Here is a 27,263-nt window from a genome sequence, read left to right as displayed (position 1 = left end):
TTTTTTTTTTTTTTACTTGAATCTCACCTTCCGAAATATAGGGCCTGATAGTGGGAACATGGTCTTGGATAGCACCGAGGGGTGTTAGTATCAAAGATTTGCCTGGGAGAGGACAGACAATAGGCATTTTTTTTTTCAGTCCTGGATAAAACCCTTCCTCTGCAGTACTTTATTTCGTGTAACGTTACTGTCTGTCGTTTTCCCCACCCCAATCCCCTTCGCAGCATGTTCAGCTGAAGTCGGAGCTGCAAGCGGCCAGGATCAAGCAGGAGCAATACGCGGAGTACCGGGACGAAGCGGACCGGCTGAGGGAAGAAAATAAACAGCTGACACAGGACCACGCCGAGGACCAGCAGGTCATCCATCTGCTGGAGATGCAGAAGAACATCCTCTCCAAGGGGCAGGTAGGAGGACAGAATGAAGGTGGGAAAAATTCGTTGAGGCTAAGCATCCGCTCCGAGCAGGAACAAAAGAGGGCGTGTTTGGAAATGAAATTGACAGTCCTTTGGTACTCATGCACCGCATAGGTGCGCAAGTTGATACACGTTTGACGTGGTGCACATTGAGTACACGCAACGATTTTAGTCTAGAGTGTGTGCTCTTCACATGCACACCGAACGCATCCAAGAACATGGTTGGAAAACTTAGTACTATCTGTCTTTCTTTGGCCGGTGAGGGTGCACTTCTGCTCAGGGCGGATAGCAAAGTATCTCTGGGGCACTTGGCTAGAAACCCTGCCAGACACATCAGTCTGCATCATTTGTCAAAGTGGCTTGCCTGCCCAGTGTAACAAGAGCCAACAGGTCAACTCTCTCCCAGGCCAAACAGCCTGGGAGTCTGTGGTTGCCGGTCTGGCAGGGTTAGGGTTAAATTAGGGTCGGTGTGACAAATTGAAATTTTTCTTCAATGAACTTTTCATGCAGTGTTAAATTCTTCTTTGATGTGTGAGAACCAATTGACATCCCTCGTTAAAAACATCTCATATCGTCTGTACTTCTCTTGACCACTGAGGGCACTGTTTTGATGTCATTCAGGAAGACAGCTTTCAATTTATATGCTTTTCTGTTCATGTTGTGAACACAGAATAGTTTCATTGAAAGCATTTTTGCGTAAGAGTTGCACATTATCTCATTACCACATACTTTTACATTCTAGTTTATCACTGAAGAAAAGGATAGTAAAGTCTCATAAATGAACTGGGCTCACCCCAATGTTGATGGGAGAATTGGGCTCACCCCAATGTTGATGGGAGAATTGGGCTCACGCCAATGTTGATGGGAGAAGTGGGCTCACCCCAATGTTGATGGGAGAATTGGGCTCACCCCAATGTCGATGGGAGAATTGGGCTCACCCCAGTGTTGATGGGAGAATGGGGCTCACCCCAATGTTGATGGGAGAATTGGGCTCACCCCATTGTTGATGGGAGAATTGGGCTCGCCCCATTGTTGATGGGAGAATTGGGTTGATCGCACCCTTCACATACACTTTTCGGTAGTAAGTGTGGATTTGAAGTCGTCCTACAGCCGCGGTGCAGTAGATACCGATAGTTCTGAGCGAACAGGACCATCAGTATAGACCGTGATTCTATGTACGTTTACACACGGAGGATGCAACATAAGATGTACAAACAGCACCCCCCCATATAACTTGATGTCAAGCCTTACCAGTCCCCTCCTTCCACCAAACCACCCACCCAACCACGTCCGTGTCTAAATGAGCATCGCCTTCCACAGCTTACCTGGCAAAAATCTCTGTGTAATGTAATTTGACAACCATAATTAGAAGGTATTACTGCGGTGGCATGACGCTCTTGGATAGGTGGCACAACGCTCATGGGCAGGTGGTACGCGCATGTTGCATGCCTCATTGGCCGCAGTTGGGTGTCGTGTCGTGATTTGCCCAATGCATGCGCGCGTCAAGCTGGAGAATGTGTGTGTAAGTGTGGTGCCACTGCAGTTACAGTGTAGTCTGTACACACAACATTTGACTCTGATGTTTGGCATCAAAAAGATTTTGTTAAATTGATGAGGTGGTCTCCTTTCTTGATTGATTGTCAAGAGTCCTGGAGGTCAGCGGATGACAGGTGAGCAGCTGCAGGCCCAAGTCGATCATCTGCGAGCCGAGCTGGGATTGGCTGAGTAAGTGCCCACAATACTGACAAAATAAAAGAACAAAGTTACAAGCAACAGGTGTGAGAAATCATTTCGGATTTTGGAAAGCAACATGTCAATCTTGTTCAACAGTGCTTCAAGTTTGTCTGAAGGGTTTGAAGTAGACGTGCCATACATTCATGACAGTTGTTGAGAAAGGTGGAAACTTGCGTAAGGATTACCTCAAAATTGATGGCTCATGCAGGAATATATGAAAGTAAATGGCTTTATACAAATGTATGTCAAAGCTGGATATATTGTAACATCAGTGCCTACAACAAGAACAAAAAAAGTAGATATTTGTAACATCGCCCTTCACTGATGTAATTACGTATTCTGTGTTGGTCTGAAGCTGGATGGAATAGATTCACACTTCCTCCATCTAAATGTATAAAGTTCCACTTTAAGTCATTCACTGATAGGGCAAACCTTGCTTTCTACATATTGCCGTCCCCAGTAACCCTGGACATGTTTCATTTTGGGCACATGCTGTTGGAACACCGATCCAGCTCAATGTCTCCATATAAATTGGCTCCCGTTTTCCCACTGTTGGATCATAGGGACAAAGTGAACGAGCTGAGGGAAGAGCTAGCACGAGAGAGAGCCCAAGCCTCTCTGGCACTGGACATGCCCGACGGCGTGACCAGACGATCGGCAAGGAGCACCCCTGTACCCTGCCACAACTGCCAAGAGCTCGCCGACCAGATAGTCAAGCTGCAGGAACTCAATTCTCTGCTGTCGGAACGAATACACAGAGTGAGTTTACAGAAATAGATGACAGGTGTTCCTTCCTTCTTGGTTTGAGATGTGGATGTGGAAGATATTCCTTAAGGCGTGCACATTCAGATATCCTTGTACCCAAGTGATAATTTAGAGCCAAATTGTCTATAGAGGCTGCTTTTTAAAAACTGAACAACATGTAAATCCTTCTTTGCAATATCAGCAAGCTTACCCAAGAAATCCTTAGCCTACATGTACCTCACATGTATGCTTAGCACATTACATTATGATTGAATAAATTAGCCCAATGAACGATACCAGCCCTTGAATGATTCAACATAATGTCCGTCTTGAACCTGGCCTTGGCCTAGGCATTTGACATGTGTCGTTGCTAATACAAGTCCTTCTCTGGAGGTCACCACAGTTGGTACTGTTTACGGAGGGTTTTTGGTACTACTGGTTATCAGTACACTTACGTCATTGTATTGTAATGTTGAGATTTACCAAACAGTACAAATGTATATGTTTGAATGTATGCATCGAAATTAATTCACAATAAATAATACACTCGACCCCCAAGAAAAAATCCCAAAGCAATGGCTTAATCAGTGTTCCTTATGGCTGTTATGAAGTATAAGTAATTTGACTTTTTTTTATCAATGTGATGATTTGTCCAGGTTTTTCGCTAAGCAAGAGATTGGCTGCTAACCAGCCATTATCAGTAGAGATCACCATAAAAACTAAAGTGGTCACTTCTTGTTGCTGTTAAGCGATTTGTTCTTTGCAGAGCAAATTTGTTTGCTCAGTTCTTTGAAACTTATCCACGTTCACCCTGGTCTGTAGTCAGAAACTGTAAACATCACTCCTCATCTAGTAAAGGAATTTTAAGCAAGCAATATGGAATCTCTACTCAGCCTGTAGCTTCGTTGGCATTCTTGCTATTAAAAATCTTCATGAATCCTTCAAAATCTGCCACTGTGTAGGAAACCTCAAATCAATTCTTTGTGTTTGCAGTTTCAAGGAATAGCTAGCCTCTGTAAAGTAACAGTGATTGGGCACTATCTTCCTCAATACCCCACAGACCTCAAAATCTCCCCCAGCACCTTCTGAGGGATCTAGAAATGTTAGGGTGTAATGTTTCTGGTGCCAGTGTTTTTGAACGTTGTACTTCTGTGACGATTGACTTTCAGCTGAATAGTTGAGCACTGATTGCCTTGTAGCTAAAGTTTTAGCCTCGGTCACCTCGAAGATCAACCAGTCTTTTGGAGGTAGAGTTTACTTGGAACTCAAGGATATAGATTTCAACCCTGGAATGCTGATCATCTAGAGCTTTGAATCAGTGGTTTTTTTACAGGTTCAGTTTATTCTGGGTCTACGCTTTTCACCAACAGATAGAGAATGACAGCCACCAAACCTCTGCCCGCTCCAAAACTGTCTCGGAGCTTCAAGACAAGTGCCGGCACCTGGAAGAGAAGTCGCAGGCTCTGGAGGAAGGCAATCGACAACTCTCAACAAAAGTCTCCCAACTCGAGTCCGAGAGGCGCAACTTGCAGAGCCAGGCCATGGACTCTGTGTCAAAGGTCGAATACGACCAGTAAGTACTGTCACACTTGGCACGTTTTCGCGACCGCAACCAAAAACGTGTTTCTGCTTTGGTCGTTGATTGGGCAATTTTGCAATTTTAGTTACGCCTTTATAATGTCATTATTTCAACCAAACAAGAACTAGAGATGGGAGTTGATCCATCTTTGGTTCAGAGTGGCGGAAAATAATCAGACATTTTTCGTTGTCTCCAAATTAAGTGAACTATATATCTCCCAAGTGGTTGTTAAATAAAGCAAACAAAATTGGAAAATTTCTTAGAGGATATGAACAGAAATGCCAGCAGCAGCAAGAAATTTGCCGAACATCGAGCGAAAATGTCTGGTTTGCGGCACTTTGCCTCTCTTGGATGATGTGACCACTTCAGGTTCTGCGTTATTGCAGGCCACCTTAAAACGCATCGGTGCTTGCTGCTTTGATGTCACCAAGGAGTTTCTGGTCAGCGTTTGCACAAACATGCCCGCTGCCAACCACTGGTCAGTTTTGCTGGTACACAGGATATGTTTTGGACACGGGTTACCAGGCAAAACTGAGCGATTAGAAAAGTTGAGGGGGCACTTTCATGGGCCTGCAGAGTGCAGAACTGCTGCTTAGCAAGAATGGGTATCAGCCAGTGCAGGGCATTCGATTAACTTCCCTTGCACTTCTGGTACTCGGGCATTAAGCAGGACTGCATTCATTTGACACTCAAGTGACCTTTTTTTTTGCGCTTATCTGACCTGCCTAGCTGGTTACTTAGGGATGTATCTCACAATGTCGCAATGCCAAAACATGGTGGCTTAGTTGAACAATGCAAAGGAAAGTTGATGCTGTTTTAAAGAGTTCAGAGAAATTGTTTCATGTTGGGGCAAATTTGCATATGTGACCCGCTCTACAAAAATGAGTCACAAGTCGCTAGAGCCACTTTTGAGTTCACTCTAGCATTAGACTGAGAATTGCGCCCGTTTCTTTTGATGTGTCACTCAGCTTCGTATGATGACAACAATCCTTTCTCATCATACGAAGCTGAGTGACACATCAAAAGAAAGGGCTCAAATTCCTCAGTCTATTGTAGAGTGAAACTCAAAAGTGGCTCTAGTGACTCAATATTCATGTTTGCAGAGCAGGTCACATATGTGTGTGTATGGATGTCCACTGCTTTGAGCATATCAATTTTGTGTTACTATTTTGATTTCTGCGTGACCTTTTGACCCAGTTGGACTGCTGGAGTAACCCAAGATCATTCATTTATTATCACATTGCTTGTGCATGCTCACTCTGTGACAACATCACAGGTATTGCACTGGTAATGTGTCTTCTGTAGACTGGCTGTCAGCAAAAATTTCTGCTTAGAACATGTCTGTGTAATGCAGTGTTTGGTGCTCAGCAGCTTGGGCCCAATTCCAACTCGAACTAACCTCCACAACTAAATAGGTTGGAGAGGGAGCGGACGAGACTGAAGCTGGACTGCGAGCGACTGAAGTCGGACTACCACGAGCTTGAAGGGCGTCACCAACGATTCGTGACTGATCACTTGTCCCGGACACTGGACAGCACGGGTCTCGGGGCATCTCTCACTGCACAGGATTACAGAGGTACTGATGTGACTGACTAGACCGTGGGCCACAAAAAACCCTCATGGAGATGCCTCACAATTCTGGTACAACAAGAATCTTTGCATAGAATGAAGAAGGCAGCCCTAGGCCATGTCAGTGTGTTCCGGATCAACTGACTACAGCCTAGAGTAATACATGCATTTATTTGAAGGGTTGAAGCTGCAAGGCATTGGCTTCCTTAGGTACATGTACACCTCCAGCCATAGCCATAGCCGGTGTTGTAGTCCAGTCTATTACAAGTCCCTGCAAGCTCATCCCACAAGTCTTTGCATCAAAGGCCATCATTCTATAAGCCAAGTCACAAGCTATTCAAATGAACTGTGACTTGGGCATTTCAGATGAACCAAATCTCCATAAATTAGATCTCTGCATGTGATGAAGGCTGTGAAAAGCGTACGAAATGTCACAAAATCCAAGCTGCATCACAGTACACTTCTCCTCTGTACAATTTCCAACAGATCAATTGGAAGCGGAAATCCGCAAGCTCCAGGCGGAGAACGACGCTCTGAAGCGGCAAATCGACCACCTGAACAGCCAAGCTCTCCTCGCTGACAACGCCAAGAAACGATCAGACGATAAAATAAGTAAGACCTTTTGCTTTCAGCTCACACCGATCACTTACAAGTTGTAGCTCTGTGTCTGTTTTCTTATTTAATCTAACCCGGTTCTAAATTCATTGCTCAAAAGTGAAGTAGCTTTTTTTACAATAGAATATTCCAAGCTAATACTGAGCATACTTTTCACGTTTCCAAGTTATTTTGGCCTGTGCACACGTGTCACATCGTGTAACTGCGAAAAGCATTTTGTGCTTACCAACTTTAATAGCGAAGACTTTACAGTTGTTACACAAGATGCCACAATGATAATCCTAACGGCAATTAATCTTGGTCCTGCTTTGTGGACACTCGTGTAATTTCTTAGGACTTCTCTGGATTTCAAGCTTTGGGGCTCAAACGTTCTCCATTTTTGAAAGTTCATCACTATTAAGGTTTCGGTATTCACGTCAGATTCATATCATCGTAGCCCTTTATGAGAGAACACATGCCTTGTCACCAGTCCAGGCAATTTACACTAGTATACCAATGAAAGGTTGACCCGGAGAGGCCATTTCTGGCAGTGCATTGTGGTAAACATTTAACAAAGTTTGTAGAGCTTCACAATGGGAACTGAAATGAACATTCCCAATATTTCCTTTTTTAGGGTAGAGGTGTTTTTCTGAATATCAGTTATGGTTGTTTTTTGTCAGGTGGCAGGATGCTGTTCCCATATTGGGACTTCAAAACTCCACCTCATAAACATTCATAAACAAATGCCGAAACCTCGGATATGCTCAGAAATACACTTACGGATCTTTTACCCGCGCCAAAACATAAACAAGCAAACAAGAATTGGGAAAAATTCAAGTTCCCTGCAATAAAACTTGTGAAAGAATGTTCCACGGTGCATTGCAAAAATGGCTTCTCTGTCTGTGACAACATTTCGCGTACTCTAAAAAGGGTTGAAAAGTCGCAATATTTTATTGTTCTTGTTACAACCCTACTTTCAGCCCTTCTTACCAGAGGTAATTGTCGAGGTTTTTTTAAAAATTTTTTTTTATCAGAAGGTGATGTTAGTGACATCAAAAATGATAATTTAATCTATGTTTTAAAGGCCTTCCTTCAGTGGGGTACTTACATGCTGTTCAGTGATATTTTGATGTGTATTTGTGATAGTACCACAAACAAACGTGACGTAAATTGTGACCCAGCACATCGAAATCAGGAATAAGTCGCAACATGGTCAGAAAGAAAATTCTATAAGCTTTCAAATGGTACATATTACAAGTGTTTGGATGGTAACCTTTCATACATGTACATGTACATACAGTTCCAAAATATACAGAAACCGCCACATCAATTTTTTCCCCACAATTTTGTACCCACGTCCCCACTTTACTCGGCCATTACGTAAAACGGCCTCAGCGACTTATTCCTGATTACAGTGTACCGGGTCACTATTGTTCTTGTTTCCTGCCTGGTACATAATGGATTCAGCCCTGAACCATACCATTGTGTTGTCACTGTGAGGCTGTGCAGTATCCGCAAGTATGGAGATGATGGACTTGCTTTGTAATATTACAATGAATTTAATCAATTGATTGACAGGTGTGTGCCAGACAAGCTTTAGTAATACTTCTTTTGTTCAGTTTTCCCTCCCATATTAGTGAAGATCACTTGAAGAAACCTTATTTGGCCTAGACGATAAATCTGTCAATGTATTTTCACCCAGTTTTCTTGAGACAAAGAAAGTGTGAAGCCTCTAGAAAAAGCTGCCATGTTGATGTGATTGTACCATTTTCTCGCCAAATTTTCAAATGCCTATTTTTTGGTTTCTCTTTTAATTGGATCAAACTTTATAGCAATGGGTAAGTTGCTTGAAACTGGAACTGGTTTTTTCTTATCTTTAATAAATGTGCTCTCTAAACACCCTGCTCAGTTTGGATTTTGATCTGTTCCAAACATCAGCAAGCCCTTTTCAAATTTGTTCTGTAGAGTTCCTGAACGTCTACTAATGAATGAGCTCAAATGTCATTGAAAACAAAACAACCGACCTTAAAGCTTTAACAGAACTGAAGCTTCGACATTTGACGAGCTATTTCATTGTAGCTCTATCCAGGCGTCATTGTTTTGATTCACAATTAGCCATTTACAACAACTGTTTGACACCACCGATGCTCGCGTGCACTACCACTGTTAATTTGAATAGGAACAGCAGCAGAAGAAAGAAGGGACAAACACATGTATGGCCTTTGGACATTTATCCTGAAACCCATTTTCAATAAAAGAAGAACTATGTTTCTGACATCAAGAGAAACAAGCCACAAATGAAACAAAATATCAATAAGCAAAATATCCATAAGTTTGAATTGGAAGTTTAGGACTAGTCATTGCCAAAACTGTTCAGGTGACATCTTTATGGTTTTTCTGTCTCTCGTTACAAATTTCATCTCGTCTTCTTCCTTTGTACAGTATTTTTTTCTTGTACATGTATGTGCTTGTCCTCACCCAGTAATATCCTCTGTTTGTGTGAAATCCAATGTTGAGATTGCATTTCAACCTCTACAACTATGTGTGACAGTACTCTACTCATTGTGTTGACATGGTGTGGCATTTGTCGTGTTTTTTCATGATTTCAATATATATTTATCACAGCTTCACAAATGAGTTGTCATTTTCTGCTTCCTTTTTGTCTATTTTTGCCACCGGTACATTTCTTTAACATCAGTCTGACTGTTTGTGATTGTGATATCTACTTGTGTATACATGTGTATTTACCATATATACTTTTGTAAAAGTTCTGAGAGAAATTCAAGATTTTTTGTATTAGTTGTGCTATTTTTACACAAGAGAATCTTTCCCAGATATTGTAAGGAGTGCACAATGTATACATGTACATGTATTCTATGAAGGGTCCCGCAGATAAAAACTAAAATGACCATTGTGTCTTTGTATGTGTTGATTTTGTGGAGCACTAAGAACATATTTGTCATCCAGAAAGCAATATTCATTTTGCATCAGTTTAGAAGGACTGGGTAGGTTTTTTACCATTGTTTGGGACACCCAAGAATGTGTCACCTCAAAGCGGATTGTTGCTTGGTGAAGATGCCCGCTCTTTTTGCTCATTTAGCAGTACATGTACATGTACATGCACATAGGCCTATACATCACCATCGCATTGCATATAATTCCATTAAAAAGGCATGTGCATACATATACAGTAACAGGTTTTGCTGTCAAAGTATCATCTGGATCTATAGACAAGTTTGTCCTTTCATGGTCCAATAAGTATACCATAGCATGAGGAAGCTTAGCTAGTTGGGAATTGGTATTGTTACAAGCTAGCATTTTCTCTTGACCAAGCGAGAAGAAAACGATAACTTTTCTGGTTTGAAAATATTAGTGTACATTTAGGTTGCTTGTAATTGCAGAATTTGCACAGTAGGCCTCCAGGCATGTGCTTGTGGAGTTGACTAGCTAAAAGTTTCACAGGGCAAAGTCACAAGCATTTGCATAATTGGTCATTCTTGCTGAGAGAATATTGTCATTTTTTGAAGTTGCATTTTTTATTTCTTGGTAGCACTGCTCATTGGCTGGTGTTGGCTGGGAAAGTGAGGTTATGTCATCACCCAGGAACCCAATACTTTGCCCTACTTCCCCCCCGAAACAAAACTGTTCCTGTGTGACCCACCGAGGTGCAATAGTGCGTGGAGCACTTGTTTATTTTTTTATCGTGTCTTGAATTTGCAGGAATTCTCGAAAAAGAAGCCCATGAGATGCAGGCAGAGCTGACAAAGCAAAAGTAAGTTTTTGTTCACAGGAGAGAATAGTAACACTCAGACTTTTGTCAATATATGCCTGATTAATGTGAAAAGCGCCAGTTGTTTTGACATCACATTTATTCACTACATGCACATTATTTAGAGGAGTTGTTGATCGACTGCATCAGGGATGTGAGAATTCAGCTTTTTAGCTGATCTGAGCTTTTCTTTTTGTTTAGATGTTGACCTGAATTTCAGGTTTTTTGTACACCTGCTGTGCACAAACATTTGGGGACTTCTTACATTTCAGCTTTTTTGCTCGCTGTTTTCAGTTTTAATTTTAAGTGGCCACTCACACCCCTGTGCATTCAGACCGGTAGAACTGGAAACCTGCCCTCATGGTATGAGGAGCATTGACCTGTCAGTTTCTTGGACTTCATTGGTGGCTTCGGGCCTTGGCAGTCGTTTCTTGTAATGACTGCACATGCTCGCACAGAGACTAATATGTGGAGCATAACACAGGAGTGAAGGGAGGTGGCAAAGATGTGTACTGTATTGCATTTAAAAAGCTGCGTCTGCTTGCTAATCTCAGGCTTCCACTCAGAGGATCAAGAACAGTGGACTCAATCCATTTCTGACAAGCTTAGGATATCTCACTTAACCAAGTGTCCAACTGAGCTATTAGTCTTCTTTTGCCATTTGTCTAAATGAAAGGCACATATTTGCTCATACCATGTTTCTTCGGGTTACCTTTCAGACGAAGGCAGTCCCCGATTCCAGACAGCGAGTCAGCCCTGCGCTCCCAACTTGTGGAGCGCAGCCATACCATCAACCAGCTGCAGGCAGAGATAGCCGCCAAGAATGTCGCCCTGGAGACCATGAGGCAGGGACTGGATGCAAGGGTGGACGGCAAGAACCAAGAGATCGGCGAGCTGATGAGGGAGAAGGAGGAGCTGAATGAGACGAGGAGGAGGCTGGAACAGGAGAAGCTTGTCCTAGAAATCAAGGTGGGCTGCTGGGCTCAGAGGCTTGAAGAGGCTATACTTTTTTAGAGAAACTTCAGTTGAATGAGACCGTGACCAGACATGGCCATGATGAATATCAAGATAAGTTGAAAAGTCTCCACAATGAAATTTTCACCACAGTGCTTGGAAATGCACTGTGTTTTTCAAAACACTTTATTTTCAATTTTGTTTTATTATTTTAAAAGATATTTGGATGCCATTTTGGTTTTTAAGCCAATGCGATCTTCCATATTCAAGATCAAAACTGTGATGTCACTCCAGGGAGAAAGCTTCAGTGTTGCAGTGATCTATGCTTGATTTTTAAAGAATACTTTTCTGTTCTAATGTCCTCTTCTGTGGGTGATTCATTGTTGTTTGAGTGAGCTTTCAATGAGCACATCTTAGGTTCACAATTTGAATAGAGAACAATTAATGAGTGTCTTGCCTAACTGACATCACAGCTAAAGCGCCCTCTGTTGAACGGAAATCAATTTTAAGTGCCAAAAGGCTGTCAGTTGTCCTACAATGAAGACAAGTCTAAAGTTGCCCAGAAGGTCTCTCGAAGTAAAGTCAATCCCAGGACACTTTCAATGCAACTACGAGGGAGCTGCGAATGGAGAGTCAATCTTAGAGATCAGTTTGAATGAGACTGAACCAACAGAACTTGAGATGCTTTTCTTCCATGTACCGGTACCCGGTAGGTGTTTCTAGAGACCAAGCTCAATGGAATGGCTATACATGCAGCAGGCAGGTCTGAGTGATGAAGTAAGTGAAATGTCGACTATATGTGTCAGGAGAAAGCTCAGCAGGAGAAATTTAGCAGTAGTTCTGAAGATGAGAATAAGATTACTAGTGATAGACACTAGATAACTCTAGATAAACTGTTCCAAGATCAAAATGGGTCGGATGGCATTCGGTCAGAGGCTGGAACAAGAGGAACTTATTCTACAAGTAGGGTGGCTCTGTTTAATGATTCTAGGACCGTGCTAGCCATAAAGATCAAGATACTGGTAGGTCTAATCTGACCAGGAGGCAGTGGCAAGTGGCAAGCTTGTGGTAGAGTTCAGCCTGTGAATTTGATTTTAGAGGAAGAAGGAGAGAGACATGCTGGTTACAGGATGCAAGATGATTTGAGGGGAGGGGGCTAGAACAGCAAAAGTGTTGTCTGAAAGATCAAGAAAGAGGACAGGATGGAAGTAGGAGTTTAGCGAGTCTGGCAGGCGGTTGGAAGTGGAGAAAGGAGTCCTTTGATGTCAAGTTATTTGGCAAAGTGAAAAGGATGTTGTGTAAAAACTCAGACCCAGTAGATCGACATACTAAAACTACTTGTAAGAGGATGGAACAAGAAGAAAGTCTCTTGGAGCCCAAGATGTACTGAATGAGGGTATTACAGTAGCAATATACAACGCCTGAATACTTGCCAGTCATCTCATCAGTGGTTCATTGATCAAACGGGTGCGTCATGGACTTATTTGGTATTTGTAACTGTGCGAGGCACACATTCACATAACCTCTCACACCTGACCTCTCACATTTGAAGAAGGTACCGTAATGCTTCCCACAAATGTGATGTGATCTGTGAAAACCCTTCACACGGTATGGGCACGCTCCTGTTTTCAGATATATTACATTTATGATTCGGGGTTGTCTGCAATATGAATCTAGGTTGTCTAGAATCACAAATTAAAAATGTTTTGAAAACAGCGCAGTGTCCATATCAATTGGAAGCTGATACGCGCCAAAATGAAAAAGCTCACCATGTGAAGGGTTTTCGCAGATCACATCGCAGACAAGATATCAGTTGTGGGTTGAAACATCAAAACCTGATGTCATTCTTTCACGCCAAGCTGAGAAAGTAAAGCAGCAATATGCACTCAAAGAGGATGTTGTAGGAAACAAACATAATGATTCATATTCATGCAGTGGAAAGAATTATGTTATGTGGTGACAGATTGAATGTTCAGTTCCACTCATGGAATATAACCTTGAATCTCTCACATCATAAAATAATTCTGAACATTGCACTTACAAATATTCATGGCTAACGTACAAGTCCAATAATTAATGTGAGTTGATGAGACTAGATGGAGGTAAAGCAAAACTAGCCCTTAAGATCAAGTTGAGGGGATCCTGGATAGACTGCTGTGTAAGAAAAGAAACTTCTTCCAAGGTATGTGCCAACTTTACATATTTGAAGACCTAGGCACGTTGTTGGATGCACAACTCTTGGCTGGGATGCATAATCAACTAATTTTGCATTAGGAATTGTAATATCTGCCGTAATCTGCCACCTCGCGTGTGCTTGTTTTGTAATCTGCCCTGTCACTGGTCATGCCTGTGTGTTGTTGTCAAAAAGGTTGATGAGCAGCGGTCTGTCATTGATCAGCTGCGAGAGGAAAAACCTCGCATCTTGGAGGACAAGGATACCAAGATAGCAGAGCTGCACGCTGAGTTCATCCAGGCCGATAGAAATGCCAAGAAACTGGAAAACGACCTCAGGAACATGCAGGTAACAGTGGAAATCAGAGTTTTTATGTCGGCAGTGGAGTTTAATCAATTCTTGTGTGTTACCTGCTCATCATTAGCTCTTCATTGCTATAGTGTTTCTTTTCTCGAAGGAAATTATGTTTAATTGTGTGGAAATAAGTGAGATTCTCCACCGTTAACAAGGATTTGTTTGGCAAAATTTGTTTTTCCAGGAAAAATTACTTGAGAAAGACAGTGAGCTGGTTTATCTGCGTCTCCAACAAACCACAGAGCTGGAAAGTGCCCAAGAAGGCACCCTGAAACAGGTGAAGGAGCTGCAGGGCCTCATCCTCAAGAAGGAGAACGAGCTGGGGGACCTTCGACAGGAACTCCAGGCCAAGAGCAGAGACTTTCGTGAGCTCCTCCAGGCCAAGACCCGCCAGGACTTGGAGCTGGAGCAGATCCGGGATGAGCACGCCCACCGAGTGGAGCAGCTGAGCAGTGCCAACAAGCGGCAGGAGGAGGAGATTATAGCCCTGCGGGAGGAGCTCAACGCCCTACGGGAGCAGCTCCGGAGGCTGCGTGACTGCCAGGAGGCGGACACCGAGAACTTGAAGGAGAGGCTGAGCGAGGCAGCCCGGGAGACGGCCCGGCTGAAAGAGGGCCGGGAACGGGAGGTGACAGACCTCCAAGATGAGCTGATGAGGAAGGAGTCGGAGATTCAGAGGCTGTTGACGCAGAAGGGGTCAGAGGTGGCAGGCTTGGAGGAGCAGCTGATGGACACGTCCAGGGAGCTGTCACGCTACAAGGACAGCAAGGAGAAAGAGGTGACAGACTTGAGGAATGAGCTGGCAAGGCGGGAGTCAGAGCTTACCAAACAGATTGAGAAGAAGGAAGGCATCATCATGGCCTTAGAGGAGGAGCTAGAGGATGAAAAGCACAGGAAGCCAAGACTTATGAAGGTAAAGTGCTCTGTAAAATCTACCCTTGTGCTCAGTCCTTGCTTACTGGGAAATAGACCTTACATTGGATCAGTGTATCATTTGGGCAACCGAAAGGCAAGACTTACAGTTTCACCATTATGGTTTCTGTTCTTGAAAGAGAGTTTGCCAGTGTTCTTTTTGAAGATCTCGTTTCAGTATAATTGAAAGTAAGTATTTTACTTTAAGCAGCTGATGTTGAAAGCTAACTCAGGGTTAATTGTCTGTTCAGCAGAATTCGAGTTAAGCTAGATTTCATTTTTTAGGACCATTTGCCCAGGAAAACAGTAATAAAATGAAAAAAAAACCCTGTAGAATCGTCGCACAGAGAGATGTGTCTGTGGGTATGCCACAAAAGCAGTCGCATCGCTGTAAGAAAGTAGTGGCTCTTAAGAAGAGCCGGTGGTGAGAAATGTCTCGGCATTTTGAACAGTTTGTCCTGTTCATTTCATGGAAAAAAAGGAGTGACCTTACTGTATAGAATCATTCACATACATGTAAGTGATATTGTAACTTGATGCTTTCAGCAATCTATGAATGCTGTGGAGGAAGAGCTGGCCTCAGTGAAGGGAGACCTGCAACGCGTCAACGGCATGATTGACATCAAACAGTCACAAATTGACGAGCAGAACAGCCGGCTCAAGGACTTGGAGTCCAAGGTGGGATCAGACTACAAGCATTTCCTTTAGCCATGTTTCAGTAACTCTGTTTTATTCCCTTGCTGTAGGAGAGCAACTTACTGCAAGTCAGTAGTACCTGCCAATGCACTTCAGCCGGCGTGCATTGGAGGATTCTTTGCATTACCAGTGGAGTGGTTTTACTGCCCGACCAGTAGAAGTAAACTCCAGTGTACTCCAGAGGATTGTGGCATTTGGCTATGCTTATCACTGTAGTACACTGGGTACTGGACCAACTTGACCTCCAGTTTACCGTAATTCCTTGAAGTGTATGCAGTTTCTCCATTGAAGTGGGGTGGCCTTGTGGAGGGCCATAGCCCCTTTTTCTCATTGGAATAGTAGAGTGCATTGGAGTGTCAACAAGAGCAAGGGTTATAGTGATTGTGCAGTCTTTTTTTGTTTTCTTTGATCATGTTATGGCGTATTGAGATACCACATGACATACGGCACTGACCAAAACTCAGTGTGCTTTATACTGTGTTATCCCTGCTCACCGGGCTGAGAAACGTTCCTGTGAACCATGCCAACTCTCCAGGACGTATACAATCGTCATTTCAGCCATTTCAGGTGCTACCAGGTCTAATAATAAACAACAGATAACCCTCTCTACCTTCATAGTTATTCATTTACACTCCTGGGTGGAGAGGGGTAAGTGAAGATAAAGTAACATTTCAATCTGGATTGGCAAACCCATACCGCTAGGGCACTTGCCCCCCCATGTTCCTGTGGGTGTCTGCCTTTAGGGTAGTTTTGGAACCAGACCCCTGAAAAATGTGACCTGCCCTGTGAAAATGTGTCATAAGTCACCACTGCCATATGCGAGTGGCTGTCTCAAGAAAAACTCTTGCAGAATAAAGAAATCAGTAGAAGCTGATTCCACCCTCAGACTGTCCAGCTTTAGCAGGATGCCAAACTGAGTATTGCACTACTCAATTTGATTTTCACAAAAAGCTCAGGTTGTTCTAGTGCACACTGAAACAGTATTACAAAAAACAGAGAAATATTACACAAAAAAACGGCCCAAAGGCTCCTTTTCACAGCACGGGTCACAGACCACCAGGAGCAGGTATCAAGATGCCCAAATGGAAGTGCAGTAGAACCTGCTGTCCTCAAAATCTGAGGAGAAAAATGGAAACTTTCAATAAGCCTTTTGCGAGTCAAAATTGAATTAAATCTGGTACACTGAGTACTTTAAATTTGCATTAACATAACAGTTTGAATTCTCCATACTAAAGACACTGCTGCTCTACCTTATGGTTTGGGGCAAGCTTTTGCTTGGTTATATATGAAATGCCTTGCATCAATATGTTTTCAGTGGATAAGACTTGCACAAGGGAACCAGTCCATTCCAGAGATGGTGGTTGCTATATACGCGAAAGGTTGGCCTGAATCACGAGGTATAGCAACATTGTGCATGTATTTAGTCTGGGGAATTCAAATCGTTATGTTTATGTGCAATCAGATAAACTCAGTGCACCAGATTTTATTCAAATCTAACTCACAAAAGGTTCATTTCCTCAAAGTTATTCCTTTGGTTTCCTGCACAGTGGAAGACAAGAGGGATTCAAGAAGGTTAAAGCATTTCAGGCAGACTGTAATATTCACGAGAAGTCATCTTTCTTCAATATCCCTTAAACAAATCATTACAGGACACTTCAGTACTTTCAAAGACTCTTTTCCACTCTGTCCAGTAATAGTAGGATCTGTAATTGTGCGTTTTTCATTTTTATGGGAGGGAGGGGAACAGGTCAAGTTTTAGTTGTGGAATAATCGTGCTGCATTGTGATTTTGCAGAGAGAGGAACTCCAGAGAGACAAAGCAGAAATGAGAAGAAAACTTGAGGCTGAACTTGACGAGAAGTGAGTCCACCTGCATGCATTATTCAAATAATGTGGCCATTTTTAAAGTAATTCCCTTCAACTTAGGGGAAATATTTCAACCTGTGTACACTCAAAGACCTTACACTTCAACAGAAATGGGTCGCGCATGCTCAGCACGCACCATAAGGCACATGCACCGGTTCACCCACCATATTTTCCACCAAAGGGTTGTCATTCGTAAGAAACCCACATTCTCATATTCTCTCCTACCAACACAAAGAGAGGCATTGAACCAGACAACCTGTGCATGGGGCAGACATCACCCCAGTGAATGGTTTCCATTTCTGGTCTTCAGAACAGACTGTATTTCTCCCTGTGTCTGAGTCTTATTGGATTAGTCTATAAGATCTTTTATCTGTGAGGATATTTGTGTTAAGTGAATTTCTTTTTACGTGTTTTGATAAATTGGTGTCATAATTTGTTCGTGTCTCAGCATGGACACTATCAGAGACCTGAACCGCAAGATGGACCAGCAGAAGACCGAAGTGGAGCTCTTGAGAGAGAAGTGCAAAGCCCTAGAGGGCCAGGTAGGTTTGCTGGCGTGCACTTAACCACTTCTTCGCAGGGGTGCGTCCTCGCTTCAAGCACAAAATTTACCCTCTGCCAGCGTTCTAGCCACGGTGGGCAGCGCCGGGCAGCACCACCCGGTACTGTAAATTTCCGCCTGGCTCTTGGGTTCAAATTGGCTGTGCCGCCCAGCACGGATTTTCCAAAAAATTAACTGAAATATTTCTGAAAAATGTACCAATTTGATCATATTTCAAGCTTAAAAGTTACAGTTTTGCACGATTTTACAATTTTAAACAAGTAAGTAAAGACCTAAGAAATGTATTTCTCACAAATCAGAGGCTGATTGCAAAAGCATTATTGTTAACATGCCTTCACGATAACGTAGGGAGAAATCCCCTATGGTATTCCTCTAAAATCCCAGCTATGGGCTGTGAGAGTTCCGCTCACTGTGCTCACTATGCTTGATAATCCAAAAATTTACCCAGCACTAAAATGGTCCTAGCTAGAACACTGCCCTCTGCCATCAAGTGAAGCCCAGCCAAAGGCCCAAGTGGATGTTCTCCATTGTGCGATAGCATGCCAAAACTGCCAAGTGTCACAGACAAGAGTAGCGTTGCACAAACCAGCCGCTCAAGTCTTCTGGAAATCCTCTCTGTCAAGTGGGACTTCTTGTGGCAGTTGGCAGGAGCTTTCTGAATGTCCAAGAAGTTTGCCAGTTTTTGAAAGAAATCAAATCGTTCCACTCTTGGTTGATGTGTTACGTATCACGCACACTCAAAAAAGATGTGACACAAGGGCAGCTTTTCCAAATAAAATGGACCATTTTTTTCACTTTCATATACATGTACAGGGCACTTGTGTAAGCCATGTTCAAGTCAAACTCAACTACATGTCGTTGCCGTATAAATCTCGACCCACTCTTGTGATATAGCCATAATGAAATGAGTTCATATCTTCCAGCTTAACTGCAGTATTCGCATACAGTACATTTATTTCTCTTCCTTCATTTGCTTGAAACTGTCTGGCTGATGTAGATGTTTAGAGATTAAGTTTTTTATCGTAGAGACTTAATAATCTTGAAAGACATTAACCAGAAAGACTTGAAATCTTTTAATAACATAGAGAAATCTAACCATTTTTAGAAATACATGTAGAAGTAATCCTTTGGCTAGAAAGCATTCTTGCCAACATGGCTGCCTTTGTTGGTTGCCACTGCAGTCAATTTGTAGACCACACTTCAGCATCATTTTCCCTCAAACAACCCCATTACTCACATTGATTGCCCTTATGTGTGAAATTGACGTTGTAGTTGTGTGCATGTTTATAGATGATTGCTACTAGTCATCAAAGAGACTATTTTTCAGATTAGTGACTCATCCCAAGAGAATGACTTAAAAGATCTTAGGCCTCTTATAATGCACGTGCATATACATTTGAAAGCCTTCAAAAAGCTTCGCAGTGCGAAAGTCAATATGAACATTCAGCATTTTCGTATACATGCATTTTTATGTGCATGCGCTTCTAATATTCGCTTTGTTCAACGGTGCATGTACGGTAGACTGGGATTATCCAGTCTTGTCATCCTTTTAATGATCGTGCAAAATATCCTCCTTCCTGTGACCAGTCCTCCCGCAAAACCTTACACACACAAAAAGTGGATGGCCGATCAACCCTTTCCAAGTTTATGAAAGCGTATGCAGTCTATACCCCCACCCCACCCAGTGAAAAAAATCTGTACTCTCGTGAAACGGGGGGAAAAAATGAATGGCCCCTCAAGTGAAAAGTTTCCATCTCTCTTTGTATTGCATTGTATTATGTTTAATTTGCCAGTAAGAAATTTGTGTTAAAAACATGTCTTCAGTAGTCATTTTTTGGTGGATTAGGTTACATTGGTCATAGTATGTCAAGTGCTCAGGAAAGACAACGTTTGGCTTTTTTTCTGTACCATAGCTCAGGTTGACCTTCCACTGAATGCTGGATATTTGCCCGACTTCTCTTACGTGCCTGGAGAGTCGTGGCCATCTGTTTTTCTGTTGGGCCGAGTCGCAATCGTCTGCCTGCATTCAAGATTTGAAATTGACAAATGCACATGTTATTCTTGTGAATGTTGTGTTTTTTTTTTTGCATGTTTCACCATCTAACCATCAACACCATCATTTCCAATCCTTCTCATCCATAACACATCCCTGTCCTTCATAGTCTACTGACACGAGTGTGGTATGTATGTTTACGAGAAGTTTGAATCTCTGGCCTCTGTACCAACTGGACTTTGGAAAGATGTCGACCCAACTGAAACAATCTCCATCTTTGTTCCCCTGTGACGCACGAGCAGTATGATTTGTGGTCCCATATTTTTCAACAGAGTTTGGCAACACAAAGAGTTTAATAATGTTTAATAACTCTTACAGACTATATTTTATAAAAGAGTTTTATAAGGAATGGAGCATTGTGCATGAGTTTTGTTTAATATGTGAAAAATAGCAGTTTACGGGAACAAAACTGGCTAAAATGTTTCTTCAAGGAGGCTAGGGTAATCAGTCTAGTCCAGGTGCTATGGAGGTCATTGGTCACAATAAATCCTGTTTTGATGTTCTTTAATATTCGTGGTTTGCTTTCTGATATTTTAGTTGAAATAAGCAGATGACTTAGCAGCTTTCATTAGAACAGAGTTCTAACAAAAATTTATGCTGTGAGAGTAATGACTGTTGAGAGGGGAATATGTAATCTCTGAAAAGCATAGTGTTGGCCAATATCTATCCGTGGGCCGATGTTGACCACATTTGGACAAATGTCAGAGGGCTGTGCAAAGGTTGTGTCATTTTGATGTTTGTTTTTTTTTACTTGAATCCTTGACATGCATCTGTGTGTCTCATTTACAATCGCCATCACTTTATTTCCATTCCGTGGAGTTTCCATGAATTTTTTAAAGCAATCTTCATGATGTCATGCTTCATAAAGGCAAAATTCCAAAAGCGCAGCTGTCATCTTTTTTTAGATAGATGTATTTAAGGGTAAAGAACAGTATCAACTGAGCAAAAGTATCCCATTTCTAGCTAAGTAAAAGTCAATCTTTGGTGCATAATCCAAATCATGTTCCCTGCTGATTTCTCTTGTTTTACAGCAAGGGGATCGGGATGAATATTCCAAAAGGTGAGTTACATTGTAAAATCAGTACAAATATCTGTGTGATATACTTGTTTTGGCCCTGTGATATCATTTTTTTGGCCCTTTCAAAAACACACAAGTTAGGATTTTGTCACCACAAGCAGATATGTTAATTTGTTCCCCCAATCATAGGTCAGTCTGGGGCATGCTCAGTAGCTACATGTACATAGTAAAGAGACAATATGATATGCAAGGTATGCCAATGCCAATACTCCCATACATATTGCAATTCCATATATTGAACGTGCCCCAGAACTCAGCTAGTCACAGATCAGATCAGGTCAGTAGTTCAGGTTCAAAGTGTTTGATGTACAGTGTATTATCAAGGTATTAACAATGAAAACAGAATATCCACATTCATGGACTCACGAGTGAATTTTGTCAATGTGTATGATGAATGCATTATGATTACACAACCTCCTTCTATTAGCCTCTTTGTCTTTTTCTGCTCAAATTTTGTAGTTAAAAGCTCTTTGATACCCTAGGCAGTGCTAACCTCATAACTACAATCGTTTATCACTCAAAGAGACAATGCATTCAGAAGTGAATGATCTGTACATGGTAACATGTCGTTGAAGATTTGATTATCACTGAAATCCAACTCCCCAAGACCTTTGTGTTAGGAAAGTTCCCAAACCACACAGAATTCAAAACTGCAACATTTGTACTGAAAGTGAAGCATTGAAACCCTATGTAATGTGATAGTGGCTCAATGGGAGACTAGATGCTTTGTAGCAGCAAGCGCACCAGTCCCCAGGACCAGTCCACTTCTGTTTGCATCTTTTTGAGCAAACCAAAGTTGGCCAGTCACCTGGGCCTGGTATGTTTTTTGTCACCATGTTTCTTGAAGTCTCCCACTACATGTAGCTATACAGTCTTGTATCCACCAGCATACTGCAAAACTTTGATGTGAAAGGATTTGGATTGGTTAAAGCAAGAACGAGGGATGATATGGTGTCAGAAAAAGCCTCATTTGGCATGTTTCTTGAAAAGGCTTCAGAATTGACCCTCCCAATTCAGTCTTCCAATGGTCAATGAATAAATTTATGCTGGACAATGCCTACGAGTGTGTGAAGCACGTAAAGTACTTAGGTCTCTTTAGGAAATTTTTGTTTCCCTGTGCACCATGCCTTGACCAATGAGTGCCTAGGCAGATCATGAATATGTGCATGTATAAGCTGTACTTGAATTTCATTGCTGGTCATCCTTCGGGGTCAAAGGTTAGAGAGCAAGATCCAGGGTCAGGAGGAGGAGCTACATGCCCTGAACCGCTTGGTCACCGATCTCCAGAATCGCAACAAGAAGCTGGAGCAGACGAGAGACACCCTGCAGGAGAGCGTGGAGACCTACCGGGGGCGGAACAAGAAGCTGGAGGAGGCGGAGAAGCTCCAGAAGAAGGAGATGGAAACACTGAAGGAAACAGGTGAATTATGGGATACATATATCGCCGGTGTTTTCACAAAGAGACAAATACCACCATTCGGCACAAAATTTTACCTGTCAAGAATATTGCGTGATGTTGGTCATTTCATTAAATGGAGAATTCATGGAGGTTAGCGTAAAGAGAGATTACAAAGCACGTTGCATGAAAGCATACAGCTTAAACTCCCATAAAATGCTAGAAATTGGACATGCTTATTGTTTAATGTTATGTGTAGTCAGGATTATTTACTCCCCTAAAAGCGATCTGTCATGTCTGTTCTCGAAAACTAAGGAAAAAAATGGGAAACCACATCAGCAAGCCGCATGCCGTTGCCATTGCATGTCTGGTTGACAATTGTAGCATTTGTAATTCAAGTTAAATTGGTCTCCTTTTTTTACTTTTGCCCTTGGTTGTTTTAACGTAATATCTATGGAGCTCAAAGTTGTCATGAAAACAAAAGATGCAGTTAAAATTTACATTGCTTTCCTGGGTAATCAAGATGCATGAAAAGGACGATAGTTATTTCCAACACTGATTTTGATTTGGTTAAATTTCCAGTTGTGTTAGTCTCATCTCTGCCCTTTTTCTTGATATTTCAAATGACTCCCAGCGCGCCCGTGCTTATGACTTAGGACCTGTTCTGTTTCACACGGATCTCGATCTTGATCAGCAATCCCAGTGCTGGTTTGCGCTATCCAGTAGGTGGGTTTTGGCGTCCGTGAACCAACGACGGACCATTGATCCCGATCCGGATCCGCGTGAAGCTAACAGGCCCGTCACTTCCGTAGTTCTCGTTTCCTGTTTTGTTCTTCGTAGCGGGAGCCCAGTGCACCAAGTGTAAGCGCCTAGAGGCCCAGTACGAGGAGGTGCTTGGCGAGAAGGAGAGCCTGGAGGAAGAGAACGAGGAACTCCACCAGGAGGTGGAGAACCTGGAAGGGCTGCTCAACATACAGCAGCACGATGCCAAGAAGAGGTAGGGCATGTTGGCCAGAGAGCTTGGTGGGGTAGTGTTGGAGTCGAGTACCGGTACTTTCCGAGTACCAATTTTCTCGGTCAAATATTGGACAGTCTGTATATGCAGCAGCTCCTTGAAATTTGGAAGTTCACAGTTTTACTGCCATGATTTTAAGGTTTATTTGAATACATTATAAAAGATACATAGATTGCAGGAGTGTTGTTTAATGAGTGGATCTAACCTTGAGTGTAATCCCTAGCATCAATGCACAGCCAACAGAAACCCAAGGAAGCAGCCAAGAAATCGCCGGTGAAGGAGGAGATACCGGTCACACAACAAACCCCAAAAGAATCCAAGAGGCCTGGCTCTGGGTCTGGTTCCCCATCTCCCCGCGGTGCCTCCCCGGTGCCAAAGAAGGTGGCCAACCCCTTGGAGCTGGCCGCCGCCCTGAAAAGGCTGTCCAACAAAACGGCTGCAGATGCCGCCGCTAAGCGCACCTCAGCGGACATCTCCCCAGACTCCAGGAAGGGATCGCAGGATGGCCCCTCGTTCGAGGCCAGTGGGGCCTCAATCCGTGGCCTGCCAGAGGCTGGCCGGTACGACCAGAACCGCCGGGCCTCCCTGAATGCCATGGAGGCTCGACTCCAGGCCCTGAAGAGCTCCAGTCAGGTCAAGCCAGTCAAGGGAATCCTGGAGAAGAAAGAACCTGGAGCCTCGGGGGATCAGCCTAAGAAACAGGCTCGCTTCGTCCTACCATCCAGCAGGAAGTTTGATAAACCCCTAGTTGTTGGGACGAAAGACGATAGGTGAGAATATGGATGGCTTTAATGTACTAGTCGCAAGGTTCACATCAGTCCTGGAAATCTAGAAAGGTCTGGAACTTCTTTAGTCCTTAAAAAAAGTGCTTATGGTCTCGAGAGTCCTGAACAAGTCCAGAAAACCTCATTTTGTCTTTTAGAATAAAATGGAAACTTTTCCCTATTTTTTCGCATCTTTTCTGCTCGGACTCTGAATGCATCAATTTTCATAATCTCAACGTAACATTTATGCTGGAGTTTTCCATAAGTCGTAGATTTCTAATCTTCATACGACATAAAAACAAATTACAAAGCCCCCGTTTCTAAACAAAACCTTGAATTGTTCGTATGTTCCTTGCGGTTCATTTGCATATTGCAAGGAAGTTGTTAGGAAGTCATGATTTGTGAAAACTGGACACAGCCTAGTAGTATGTGCTGGGAAATAATTTGTTGCAGAAACCCACAATGCAGGGGCTAGCGCCAAGTCTTTCAAATGAAAAGCTTTCCGTTAATTGCTTGTCCAAAACGAATAAACTGATTTGATCATCTTGGTAAACACCTAGATTTGGATTTGTATTGTAATGGCAAAGGAGATTGGGAAGGTGTTATGAGGCCCCCCCCCAAAAAAAGACAGTGTAATCATGTCGACCCAAAACTCACATCTGGACCCTGTCACCTAGAGTTTGCAACTCCTTGACAGAGAGTAAATTGTAAAACACAAGTTGAGAAGGTCACTCTGGTGAGTCTGAGTTCAAGTGTGAGTTCTCTTTTGAGTGACCTGTTTAGATCAAATGGCAGATCTGAGATTTCCTTTTTGACAAGGTCCTGACTGGAAAATGCCTCAAGTGAAAAATCACTGAATATATCCCGTAAAAACAGCTCTCTCTCTCTTCAATTGTCATTTGACTGCAGTCCGTCTGATGTGGCTCATCCGGTGTGAGTGTGGGGAGCCTACAGCACGTGGAGAACCAGTTGATGCGCTAAGCCATTCTTGGACCAAATTGCTGAATAACTATTTGCCCTCTGTTGGTTGATTCTCTGTTTCCCTTGTGTGCTTTCAGGGAATAGACACATTTTCCACATCGTATCTGTATCAAAACGGAACAGCCCCTAGATAATACTGCATGAATGCCATGTGAAGGTTTCATTCATTTTTAAAACCCCAACACTATTACTCTCGAATTTTTTATTTTGTCAATTTCATTTTATTGGGGTTTTGAAATTCTGTGTGTAAAAAAAAAAATCCATTTTAGTGAAAATAAATACATGTAGGTCAAGTGGTTTTGTGTATTACATGAAATGTATATTTATTACATGATTAATTCTTCTCCGTCCAGTTGGTTTAAACGACATTTTAAAGAAGATGCCTTGATTAAGGCCAGAAAGAGTAATAATGCTTCCTGTTTTCCGACCTGCCCTATTTTGACTGCGGGATCCTTAAGTGGTTTTTTTGGAGGGGGGGCCCAGGGGGAAGGAAAATAGGGGAGAACGTGTAATTGCAAATACAGAAAAAAAAAACCAATCTTTTTCAAACGTTATGCATGAAACTAGTAACCTGGTGTGGTTTATTTCAATTGATACAAATGCCTGTTATTTTTTTGAGTTAACACTGTACTGTTTACTGAATCACTATATAAATACAAATTCAAACATGCCTATCTACCTACTTTCATGTACCTACCCTGTTTCTAGATGCCAGTTTGTTTTGGTTTTGCTTTACTGTTTTCTCCACTTTTGTGTGAATTCAGGGATGTCTGTAGAGAAATACCATGAGAGTCAGCTTGGACAAATTCTTAGCTTCTCTCTGTAATGTCCTCCGTCCAGTTTACAGTCCAGTTTGAAGTGAATTCCACGGGGGAGGTCTACATTCAACGTCTACTTTTGTAGTCGAGACCCCCATTACGACCACAGCAAGACCCCGGCAGCAAGCCCATGACTCGCATGCTGTCTGAATTCCAAGTCACACGCTATACAAATGAATTGCATGACAAGCATTCCTCTGTCACGGTTCATCTCATCACTTGGGTCTGGTCTTGTGATGGTCCCGAGTAAAATGCTCCCTCAAACTAGACAAATTGTTTCTCTGGGTTATATTGTTCAGAAGCGACTGATCCAGTTACGTTTGAACTCCACTGCTGAAATAAAATTACCAACCAGCTTATCTAACTTTCTATGACACTGCACTTTAGCAAACAGAAGTGTCCTGTATTTTATTTTGAATTTTAAATATTTTTTATATTCATAGACCTTGTGACTCATTTGGTATTTTGATCTGAGTAATTTTTCATACAAGATCTTGTTCATATGTGTATATATATTTTTTGTTTCCATTTTTCATCATAATGACTCAAATTCAGGTTTTTGTAATGCAGTATTGGACAAGCGCACTCATTTGAACATGCGCCACGAACGCAGCTAATCAGTTTGAAGAGTAGCTTCAGAAATGTGTGAATGTAGTCATTCAGTTTCAATGTACGTGAGTTTTCCATCATTTTCTATGCAAAACAATCCTATGCATTAAATATGTCAAAACTGTGTTCCAACTTCCAATTTTCCATAACGTTACAATATATTTTTTCATAACGTCAACAGAGAGACATATTTTTTACTCTTTAAAACATCATTATGTTTGTAGTACATGTATTACTAGTGGGTAGGCGAAAAGTGGACTTTTATCAGGCATTAAAATTACAAACCATGTCTTGGGGATAGCAAACTCTTCATTAAACCCAGAAAATGCTTATTTGAAATCTCTGAACCTGTCCAAGTGTCGCACATGTCATTGGAAAACTTCCCGTAGATGTAGATGAAATGTTGCAACATTTCACCTGTGTGTTCTTTTTTTTCAATCATTCTTATACAGAACCCAAGTCCATCCGTCCAATCATCAAATAAAATGCCTTCTCTTTTATACCAGACAGTCTCTATTTCCAGGGTTCTCAAAGTTTTTGTGGTTTTATGCATGCAATGTATGGGTATTCCTTTTTATATGCTGGGAAGGGGTTATTTTTATGTACACGGAAACAGATCTCAAGTTGTTTT

General features: G+C 42.2%; 1 protein-coding gene across 2 annotated transcripts in view; it reads left to right on the top strand.

Moving 5' to 3' along the window:
• Positions 1-26,979, top strand: part of LOC110989702 (uncharacterized) — a 57,269-nt gene extending 30,290 nt beyond the window's left edge. The window contains exons 15-33 of one of the 2 annotated variants that reach the window (XM_022254277.2): positions 225-404; positions 2,059-2,138; positions 2,711-2,906; positions 4,262-4,464; positions 5,886-6,046; positions 6,526-6,651; positions 10,354-10,405; positions 11,122-11,371; positions 13,725-13,877; positions 14,068-14,796; positions 15,342-15,473; positions 17,286-17,350; positions 17,805-17,898; positions 20,081-20,098; positions 21,003-21,031; positions 22,267-22,469; positions 23,286-23,442; positions 23,697-24,230; positions 25,134-26,979. In XM_022254277.2, the coding sequence (XP_022109969.2) occupies positions 225-404; positions 2,059-2,138; positions 2,711-2,906; positions 4,262-4,464; positions 5,886-6,046; positions 6,526-6,651; positions 10,354-10,405; positions 11,122-11,371; positions 13,725-13,877; positions 14,068-14,796; positions 15,342-15,473; positions 17,286-17,350; positions 17,805-17,898; positions 20,081-20,098; positions 21,003-21,031; positions 22,267-22,469; positions 23,286-23,442; positions 23,697-24,230; positions 25,134-25,161 (3,390 nt within the window). In that variant the 3' untranslated portion in view covers positions 25,162-26,979. The remainder of the gene's footprint in view (positions 1-224; positions 405-2,058; positions 2,139-2,710; positions 2,907-4,261; positions 4,465-5,885; positions 6,047-6,525; positions 6,652-10,353; positions 10,406-11,121; positions 11,372-13,724; positions 13,878-14,067; positions 14,797-15,341; positions 15,474-17,285; positions 17,351-17,804; positions 17,899-20,080; positions 20,099-21,002; positions 21,032-22,266; positions 22,470-23,285; positions 23,443-23,696; positions 24,231-25,133) is intronic. The other variant, XM_022254278.2, reaches the window with a different exon arrangement.
• The last annotated feature ends 284 nt before the right edge of the window (positions 26,980-27,263 follow it).

This window comes from Acanthaster planci, linkage group LG05 (assembly GCF_054643075.1).
Source record: "Acanthaster planci isolate LZ-2023a linkage group LG05, COTS_SCS, whole genome shotgun sequence".
In the NCBI taxonomy this organism is placed as follows: domain Eukaryota; kingdom Metazoa; phylum Echinodermata; class Asteroidea; order Valvatida; family Acanthasteridae; genus Acanthaster; species Acanthaster planci.
This window is presented reverse-complemented; position numbering and strand designations above follow the sequence as displayed.